Source organism: Etheostoma spectabile, chromosome 20 (genome assembly GCF_008692095.1).
Source record: "Etheostoma spectabile isolate EspeVRDwgs_2016 chromosome 20, UIUC_Espe_1.0, whole genome shotgun sequence".
NCBI classification, from domain to species: Eukaryota; Metazoa; Chordata; class Actinopteri; order Perciformes; family Percidae; genus Etheostoma; species Etheostoma spectabile.
The window spans coordinates 3,217,913-3,228,914 of NC_045752.1; the positions used below are offsets into that span (position 1 = coordinate 3,217,913).

The window sequence follows — 11,002 nt, forward strand, 5'->3', positions numbered from 1 at the left end:
GCACCAGAGTACCGTTGAGAGGTTAGGAGAGAAAAAAGAGAAAGAGAAGAGGGTGGTCAGGGAAAGCCAGAGAGACAAAGAAAGAGGGAAATATTGTTGTAATTACTTCTGGCAGAGAGGAACAACTAGCCGTTATTAGCTTGCTTTCTCTTTCCGACACAGGTGGCTGCGTTGCCATGGTTTCCTGTGTGATCATATGTTGCCATGGGTACTTACTTCCATTTTCTTTGGCCACACCCTTATTGGCTGGAACATCCGTCTCCAGTTCTTCAATCTCTTGCTCCAGCCTTGCTCAGACACACACACATGTACGCACCACACACACACACACACACAACACACACACACACACACACACACACACACACACACACACACAGACACACACACAGACACACACACAGACACACAGGCTTGCATGCATGCACACACACACGCAAAGTAATTAATTTACATTACAAAGACTATAATACTACTGGCTGACACTGGCTATATAAAGGCAAACTTATTACCAAGATGTGTTACTTAAATCATTTATCTTACGTACCATGTTAGCCACAGTGTCCTTACAATATTTGACAATAAAATTTCTAGTAAAAGGCAAAATTAAAAATGTACAAAAAATGCTGACTGGTTATCCATAAGCCATTACTTGCACTTGGCACTCAGACTTATATAGACAGGTTTCAATGTCCCATATCTTGAGATGTGTATTAGTCTGGATACTTCGTTTTTATTACATCATCTGTAATGCAACACATGACCCTCACAAAACATCAAACGCATCATCAACTACGGGTGGGAATCAACAGACGCCTGCCGATACGATATCATCACAATACTTAAGCCACAATACAATAGTATTGTGATTTTAAACATATTGCAATAGTCTGCAATATATTGCAATTTATAACCTTTTTTCCAACTTTTTCCCAATTTCAAATGATGTCCCCAGAAGGAAACTTTGTCAACATCTGTTTTATCTAAAAAGAAACATTTCTCTGTTTGTTCATATCACTTCAATTTCATTGCTGCAAAATGGGATTGTCAAGCAGTCAAACTGACCAACACATTTATAATAAAAGATTGATACTTGGATCCTGGGTATTGATACAGTATTGCCACTGAAAATATCACGATTTACTATGCTGTATTGATTCCCCCCCCCCACCCCTATCATCAAAGCTGGTAGCTGACAGTGACTGCATTTCAAAACACAGTATAGCTGCACATATCAACCCCTTCTGTCTCTAATGTTGTCTACAGTGACATAAGAATTATATTGCATCATTTAATATAGCTGTGACTAGAAGAATAAGAGGATACATCCTCATTTGTTCTGCATCTTTTAGTTTTGCTTTAGCGTTGGAAAAATGCACCACCTGAGCAACCATTCACTTTCTGCAAAGATCCGTTTTCAAAGATCGGACATGCGAGGATTTTTAGATGCTGACCTGAGGATGACCTGCTCCAGGAGTTTGGTCTTCACCTCGTCCTCATGCAGACGTTTCTGAGTCTCCTCCTCTGCTGGAGCTCCATCTAACAACCAGCGTTCCCTCAGTGCCTTTGACTGCAAGAGGACATCACAGACAATGCTTTCATTTTTCTATAAATTCTTAATTACTGTTACTACCATTTCCCCCCGCGGTGTTTAAGTGTGCATGTCAGAGAGTAAGCAGGGAAAGGGCTTTTGATCGTGCTTCTTTCATCAGGAGCAGTTGATTAATTTATCAGTAGAAATGCAATCGCCCAAAATGCATCACATTCTCACCCTTTCTCACTCAGACAGTGTAATTTCTTTCAGAAGAGATTAGGAGTCCTTTAGCTAATCTACAACACCAATCTAGCAGTGAGTGCGTCCAGCACTTCTCTGCTGACTGCTGCCACTTCTGTCACATACTTGTGTACGTGCCAAGTGGACTACGGCACCCAGCCAGGGGCATCAACAGAAACATCCAAACTATGATATGGTAATTCTCCTATTACATTCAATTGAGCATGATATTAAAAACTAGATAAGTCACGGACAGATAAAAGCACAATAAATTCTAATCTTGAACCGCATCTAACATTTCCATAGAGGTTAACAACAATGATAAGAAATCTTCATGGGCAAGATGAAAGCAGTGACTGTGACTAAATTATAAACTGTTGGTCTCATTATCGTTACTGTAGATAAAGTTAATTCGAGGACAAGACAATGAAATACTACGTATGAATTGAAATGAAGAACAAGACAGGAATAAAAAGGTATGCATTTGCTTCACTTTGTTATTCTCTTACTTTCTACTTCTTTATCTTTTTTCAGTCTGTGTTGATTTCCTCCATCCGTTTCCAAACAGTCCTGTATCATTGTGGACTGCCCTCCTGTAGATAAGCTAATATCAAAGCAAATGCTTGGCATGCTTTGAGGTAAATATACCAGTGTCTTACTCGCAGCTGTCGTAACCATGCAGCTATATTCAACCCCGCTTTGCCATATGGAAAAGAGCTAGAAAAAAAAGCTTGTTTTCACGAGTTAGACCAACAATCTGGACCTGCGCTTGATGTGAATTCCTCTTTAGTGATGCAAGAAGAATTTCTACAGCAAAAACTCCCCGTTTTTTTTTTCTTCTTCTCCAACTCTACCCCCACCCCTTCCACTCTCTTGTATGCATCTCTATCCATCTTAGAGTTCATGAACTTTTCTGAATGTTTGTGCATGGTATGCATAAGGTTGTAAATGTCAGAATGGATTTCCCTCAATTCCAATCTGTGTTTATCTGTTTTTATCTGTTAAAGAGCCTGTTGTTCTGTTTCAACTCTTACTTTCAATTCAGCTGCAGACATCCAGCTCAACAGAGCTTTACAGCACACACTCTCACGGTGTAATTCAACACTATTCATACCCCAGCCCTGCATGGTCTCTTGGGCACTGAATCTAACTATGCTTCTCTCTCCCTCTCTCTCTCTTTCTCTACTTTCTCAATCTTGCTCACTCTCAGACACTCCCTACTACCCTGACATCATTTAATGTACTCACTCATGCATGTGCGACACACAGACACACAGACACACACACACACACAGACAGACACACACAGACACACACAGAAACAAACACACACACACACCAGTCTGCATGTCGTAAACCTGAAGCGCTGAAGTTACGTCTCTCTCCATTGTTCTTTGGAGTAAAAGCTGCTAACGTAGCAGACAAAGGGCGGAACTGTGACACAGACACACACACACACACACACACACACACACACACACCTCCAAATGTACTGAGCAGCTGTTGTGGTAAGAGCTTTATTTAAACATTAATTCAGTTTCTCAAAAAGTTGATCCAGAGTATATTGGCTGACTCTATTTGATCAAATATTGTTTTTAAAGGAACATTTCAACATTTTGGAGGAAAAAAGCTGTCTTGCCATGAACTAGATGGACGATTGATATTAATACCACTTTCATGTCTGTACGGTAAATACTAAACTACAGCCAGGAGGTTGTTAGCTTAGAATAGTAAAACACTGGAAACAGGGGAAAACAGATAGCCTGGCTTTAAGTTTGTGTCCCTAATTACTTTGTAGAAGTTTGTCAATGGCAAGTACACTGGTCATTTCATTTTGGAACATTACTGCTTCCTTATAAACTGTGTGTTTTACATATTTGATGGATAGTAAGTTGAATCAGAAGTTTTGATTAAAGAGACTGCCAGCTGCTACATGCCTAATCATGTCCATGGCTGGCTAATTAAAAACAGAACTCCTAGTAATGCTTTTTTTGTTAACAACATTGTATCACGTTATCTCAGCAATTTGTCTGTGTGATCCTGAAGGCCATTCGTGTGATTTAATGGTGGGGCAGGTACACCCTTATAAAAATGTAGTGTGTAAGCGGAGACATTTATTGGGTTTTCCACATGAAAGCTGCCTCTGGAAAAGCAATACTTGCTCTTTGTGCTGTGGTTTGCACAAAGAGCCTTCTAATGCTCCTGTACAGCATGATTACACTTCCCCTCGGTGTATGTGTGTGTGTGTGTGAGAGAGACGAAATCGGGGTGCGGTGGGTGTAAGAGCCCTTTCCTGTTGGTGGGAGTGGGACAAAAATCTGTTTCCTCTGCCAAAGCCCTCTGCATTGTCTGAGGCTTCTGTGTTCTTTCATGAAGCCACGCACACAAAAAAGATCACACACACACACACACACACACACACACACACACACACACACACACCACACACCACACACAAACACACACACACACACACATACAGAGGTTTGCTCTGAAAATAGAAAATAGAAAAAGTGGGAGCATGCAAGGGCAATAGCAAGGTCATAGGCACTTTTGCCAAAAACGCCACACGTCCACGCCAACGCATCCAACCAACAACCTTTGCATATCTGAAATAGCTTTGATAGTGCTGACACATATGCTCTGATAAACGAGTGTGTGTCCACATGCACGCATACATATGTGTGTGTTGTGTGTGTGTGTGTGTGTGTGTGTGTGTGTGTGTGTGTGTGTGTGTGTGTGTGTGTGTGTGTGTGCATAAACAGCATGTGGAGGAGCTGCTGGTGCTATCTGCTGTCCATGCTGAACATTCTGTGACAGTGAGGGAGTATCTCACTGTGTGGAACAGATAGATTTAAAAGGAATTGCTGGGTTTAATTGTGTTGTGTGGGTGTCTAATTCTACAGAAAACACAGAACTGACCGGCAGTATTTCTATCAGCTTTGTTTCAACTTCTGGTAAGAGTAAGGGAGAGACATGTAAGTGCTCATATTAAAGCTGGAATTTATTATATCCATAAACACATTCATTTAACAGTGTGTGGACTCCAGTACATTTCAAACAAAGTAGGATTTAAGTGTTCTCAGAGGATGTCGAATACAGAGCCAGGTGCATGTATACAAGATGCTTTGAACCGAACCTAGTATTGTTTTTCACAGCAACAAAGTAAAAAAAAGAAGACAAAGGGATAGGGTATAGCATCTTAACCCCTAAACCAAACAGGATGGACGTATTTTCAGATATTTAGACGGACATATTAAGATTATATGGAGTTGGGTTGTACTAGAAAAGAACTGGTTCTTACATTGTGTAGTCTGTCCATGTTGGATATCAAAACGTTTATATAGACCCATTCAAAGGCAGGTTGAAAAATGTGCCGCCATAATGAAGGGGAAGGTACTGTCACAACTTGGAATGGCAGGCTTGGCTCCAAGGTGCAGAATGTATTGACTAGCCATAGAGCAGGGCCGTGACAACATTTGTTTAACTATGAAAATAACAGTGCACATTTTTTTTGCAAAGCGCATCTACTTACCACTTTATAATTACAACATACAATGTTCTTGAAGTGTTGTGATTTCAACTGAAGCTATACAGTGTGGAAAATAATGTGTGATTTAGAGACCTGAGAATGGATTTCTTTCCTGAATCTGCCAACCTAAGGTGGACATAACAGGTAAACTGGAAACATGTTCGCAAGCCCGCTGCTAAGGACCTAGAAGTATTAATGAAGTAAAGCTTGTTCAAATCATTGCCGTTTCCTGCCCTGTGCAAAGATTTGGACAAACTTTGAGTGTGTCCCGGGCACACTGCCGCAATCAAAGCTCAATGTGGTGCTACATTTTGGTATTAAATGCACATTATTCAGTCCATGGCGAGTCCATACGGACCAAAGTATGGTGGTGGGCTGGTAGCTGGAGAGGTGCCAGTTCACCTCCTGGGCACTGCCAAGGTGCTCTTGAGCAAGGCACCAAAACCCCTAACTGCTCGGGGTGCCTTTCCATGGGCAGCCCCCTCACTCTGACAACTCTCCATTTAGTGCATGTACAAGTACTGAGCATGTGTGTGTAATTCAAGCCTGTGTGTAATAACAACAGAGTGTAAATTTCCCCTTGTGGGATTAATATAGTATACATTATTATTATAATATATTATTATTATTATTATTATTAATATTATTATTATTATTATTATTATTACCAGTGTGATTCTGTTTGCTCTAATGACAATGAATGACAATGAAATAAATAAAGAGCATCCCAACCCTGTTAACTGTACAGTAAGTCAATGAATTCTAAACATGAGAAAAGTCCACCTGTTTGCAGACAGACATTATTATCGTTTACATTAGTTTTATTTGGAAATATCCGAAAATCAGCAAACATATTCTCACAAGTACAGTAGAAAAATTAGGGCATGTGCAAAATGTGATGCATGTGGAAGTGAGTGAGTATGTACCTTGAGATGCTGGAGCTGTCGTCGGTCATCATCCAGCTGCCTCCTCTTGTTTTCAATCTCTGTTTGCCTCTTCCTTTTCTCCTGTTACAACACACACACACACACACACACACACACACACACACACACACACACACACACACACACACACACACACACACACACACACACACACACATTACAATTACTCTGAACAAAACAATACTAAGAACATTAGGAAACAGAATGAACACCGCGCTGTGTCCTTAACAGGGCTGGGCATCAAATGCATTAAGTATTAGGAACTTAAACTAAAGGATCGCATCGACATCAGTATCAAAGCATACTCAGCCTTAGTCTTTAACGGTAGTGTAGATGATTTAATGGTAACTTTTGCTGACTGAGTACATTATGTGTCAGTCAAAAGTCCGAAAAAGAGGGATGGAGAAGGAGATGGAAGCTGGTGTGCAGGTACTGTATGTACTATACATTTTTAGGCACATATTGTTCACTCAATATGCCAAGTCTATTACAGGAAAATGTTTGAAATGTTGATGAGAAACCAAATTTAAACACGCTTCAGTACCTGGGTCTGCCATACATTCTAAATGTTTTCTGAAAATGTATTTCCCAAAATACATATTTATACTGGGTAGAAACCTAGATATTGTGTGTATGAAAAGACAAAGAGAGAAAAGAAATAAAACAGACCGAATAGAGCTTGGGTGGACTCTAATGCATTCTCGGGATCTAAAAATCAAGAGTCAATAAGTCGGGTGGTCAGACCCGGGTAAGCTGCAATGATTTGTTGTTTCCACAGCCATTAGTGTGCCTTGATGAGCACTGTGCGTGTGTGCGTGTGTGTGTGCGAGTGTGTGTTTGCGCAGAAAGAAAGGAAGAGACAGACTGTGTGTTTGTGTGCACAAATAACTTACAGCGATGGCCTGGAGTTTCTCCTCTTGTGACACCTCAGCCATCCTGAAGGAAAGCAATAGAGACAGATAGAGACAGATAGAGAGAGAGTTTTTTTTTAACCACATATGACCACCAGTGTCAGACATGGCACATGGTGACTAGCATTCCCTTTCAAAGACTTCCCGGTGACTTAGGTTAAATATCTGTCTGCTCGCACTAAATCCGAGTCTCTTTGCTGTCACGGAGAGTTGGAGAAGGCATGCTAATGCGCTAGCAGGACGCTGCTGGAGATTCCTGCTTTAATAGGTTCCAGACCAGCGCTCCGGGATGGAGGATGGACGGATGCAGAGCTGAATAAAGAGTAGGACTGCAACTCTATCTCCACTGAGACGGGACAATAAATCAAACATGCTCTCTCAAAAATCATATATTTTACATCAGTTTTTTTCTGTGGTTAATGGCTTCCAAGTAGGAAATTGTTCATGACCTCTCTTTTTTTTAAACCTAAATTGAATGAACCAAAATTAAGATAAAAGCTGAAACACTTAGTTAATGAACCTGTAAATTGAGCAACAACAAAGGCCTATTTTGATTATTGATCACTCGTTGAAGCACAAATGTCAGACAAATGTCCTCTTTCCAGCATTTCAATTGTAAAGACTTGACACTTTTCATTGATTTTCTATCATTGTAAGGGGAATACCTTTGGGTTTTGAATTGTTGGTCAGACATTTGTCACCTTGGACTCTGGGAAACTGTGATGGACATTTTGTGTTGCAGTTTGCGGACATTTTATAGACCAAACGATTAATTGATTAGGAAGAGTGGGGACAGTTGCAACATTGCTGATTTCTCCAATCAGGAGTGAGCTTGAGTTATGACACTCCTACTGCACATGCTCGGTAGGCCCCGCCTTCTTTCTGGAAGTTAACAGCAACATGTCATCATTCTTCTGAGAGAACTGAAATTCAAGGTAAAAAAGGTAACTTTTTAAGACCAGATTTGTTGTCATAGTGTCTAAACTCTAAAAGTATTGATCATTATAGTTATATAGTTTGAATGTGCAGTATCTTAGCTCTTAACAGACTTAGGTACCATGTGTTAAAGCTAATGGGTTAGGCTAGCATCGCTAGTTTTAAGATGGCTGCCGGGTGGGGGGACTGTCCCTCATGACAATAATGACAATTAGATAAAATTGATATAAAAGGCAATTCAGTGGTTTGAGTGAAGAACATATTTCAATAGCCAGGTGTCTCCTCTTTGTTTTTCAGCTTTTTTAACCCTTGTGTTGTCTTCCCGTCAAAATAAACACTTTTGTTGACGCTTTTTATCAATGTTTTAACTTTTTCTTACGTTTTTGTCCCTTTTTTCAACACTTTTGATACTTTTTTTCAATGTTTGTCACTTTTTTGACGTTTTCAACACTCTTAACTTTAGTTTTACAGTTATTTTTGGAATTTATGGTCAATGAACCTCATTTATAGTAAAATTATACAAATTTTTTGGGTTGAAAAGCAGAAATTAGATTAAAGGATAAAATTAAAGGAATGTATACAGATGAATAATCACAGACTGGAATATGTCAACTTTTTCTCGATACTATATCAAATCCACTTTAATTTTTTTCAAATGCTATAAAATTGAATAAGACACTCCAAAATGAATGAAAGTAGAGATTTGTACTTGCCAAAGAGCGTTGTGTGGAATCAATAATGTTATTTTGGGTAATTATAATTGGGTAGGAAAAGGGGTCAATTTGACCAAAGGACAACATGAGGGTGAAAAGTCAAACTAGGCTGCAGTGTATCCTACATTTTCTGCATTTTATTTCAGTATGCCACAAGACAGGAATAGAACAACAGATAGGGGTGTCCCTCTGTCCCTTCTGTCCTAGCTGCTGCTGTAGTGAGGTCTGTGGCAAAACAGTATTCGATTTGCCACACAACCCTATACTGCTTTATTAAAAAGAGAGAGAGAGGCTAGGTCCAGGAGAGGAGAGGAGGACAGGTTACTGGACTCCCAGGAGGGTCTTCTCAGCCCAACAGGAAGATAGCCTGGCAGAATACCTAAAAAGAGCAGCTGATCTATGGTCTCAGCACTAAAGAGGTAAGCATGAGGAAGGTATTAAAGCAGTGTAGGCCTAAAAGGGAGGGCTGGTAGGAAGAATTATATAAGAATATGACACCGGGACATGATTACATAAGAGAAATTACCTTCCTACTTCCATTTTCATTTACCATCCATTTTGCAGGTTCGTTGATTGGCCTTCCAACTGGCTGTCTACTTCAAGGTCTCCTACTCTGAAACCTGGAACGAGTGCTCCCTGGCTGGCTGGGATTGGTTTATGGGATTCATGAAAAGACAGCCCGGTCTGTCTATACGGTGCCCTCAAGCTACCGGTCTCGCACAGAACACGAGCTTCAACCGTCACAATGTATCCTTGTTTTAAGACAATCTTGCCAATGTGCTTGACAAAAACAGAGGACATCTGGAATATGGATGATACCGAGGCCACAACTGTCCAAGAACCAGAAAATGTAGCCGGACGCAGTGTCAGACAGGTGGGGGCAGTAACCTCCTCTGGTCTCAATTAAACTAAAAAATGATTATGAAAAATATTGCCAATGTATGAGTTTTATTACATCTAAAATGACTGTTGCAACTGCCCCTCAGCACTGTAGCAACATTTCAGAACAAATTACTTCCATATTATTATATGTACATCTCTTGCAGCAGTATGTTCAGGTAGGTGACATATATGGGTTTAATATATTTTTTTGTCTTTCTAATACAGTCATTGTGAAACTGAAGGTAATGTAAAAAGTGTTGCAACTGCCCCCACTCTCCCTACTTGACAAATTGCAATGCAAAACAATCCATAATGAATATAGTTGCATTCCTTATTACAATGCCACAAATTGACTTTTAAGACAAATGATGCTTCATCTGAATTTATGCATGGCGGCATTCCTTATATGAAACCACTTTATACTTTCAAGCATGACTGAGATTATCTTGGCTACTTGGTAAAGTCAATTGAGGGGGACAAATGTTTCATATAAAATTATAGGGAATGACGTGTCAATTTTGTGTGTATATATAATTATTTTGCTATAGTATAAGACCTCTGGAAACTTTATAGTGTGTCTGCAATGTGATAAGCAATGTAGCCCAAAACATTAGCTTATTACAGATTGGAGGCATGAAGCACACTAAGTGATCACAACATCTTGTGCCTTTTCCAGCCTGAAATGAAACTGTATCACAACACATATGGGATTCTAATTTCTCTCCAATGGTCCAAACTAGACTCTTACAAAACAACTTTGCCACAACAACGCTCCAAAACTCCCCACCCACCCCTCTCCAGTGCCAGTAAAATGTGTTAAAACTGCTGATCATGTCACTCCTCCTGATGAGTGGCCAGGACACTCACTGTTAACTTGCTTGTATCATTTGATTTATCATTCCCAACTACATACTCACACAGCTTGAATTGTGAGCATATCGATACATGACATTATTCCTATCTTGCCCTCGAGTTGGCCTAGTTTCACACACAAAGGCATGCAATGCAACACTGGCTCCTTTCAAAACATAAAGAAGCACACCTGTTCTGTCAAGTCCACTATCCAATCACAGAAGTTGCAGGACTCACTAAAAAGCTCAGGGGTGTATTATGGAAGCACACGCTTCCATAATTCCAGGATTCATGCACACACTACATCTTCAAACACCACACTGCTCTCTGCTCTTTCACCAAGCCACATCACCGTCACATGGAGACTCTTTGGAGAAAAATTAAAACCACGATCATCTGATCAACCACACACACACACACACACACACACACACACACACACACACACAAACACA

General features: G+C 40.1%; 1 protein-coding gene and 1 long non-coding RNA gene across 4 annotated transcripts in view; one reads left to right on the forward strand and one right to left on the reverse strand.

Moving 5' to 3' along the window:
- The window catches only part of LOC116670262 (uncharacterized), a 19,730-nt gene that overhangs the window by 6,318 nt on the left and 2,410 nt on the right, over positions 1–11,002 (forward strand). The window lies entirely within an intron of this gene.
- Positions 1–11,002, reverse strand: part of palm1b (paralemmin 1b) — a 29,304-nt gene that overhangs the window by 3,834 nt on the left and 14,468 nt on the right. For 2 of the 3 annotated variants that reach the window (XM_032500700.1, XM_032500699.1), the window contains exons 2-5: positions 7,147–7,189; positions 6,233–6,313; positions 1,455–1,570; positions 217–287 (exon numbers count right to left, since the gene is read on the reverse strand). In XM_032500700.1, the coding sequence (XP_032356591.1) occupies positions 217–287; positions 1,455–1,570; positions 6,233–6,313; positions 7,147–7,188 (310 nt within the window). In that variant the 5' untranslated portion in view covers position 7,189. Of the gene's footprint in view, positions 1–216; positions 288–1,454; positions 1,571–6,232; positions 6,314–7,146; positions 7,190–7,294; positions 7,544–11,002 lie in introns of those variants that run through there. The other variant, XM_032500701.1, reaches the window with a different exon arrangement.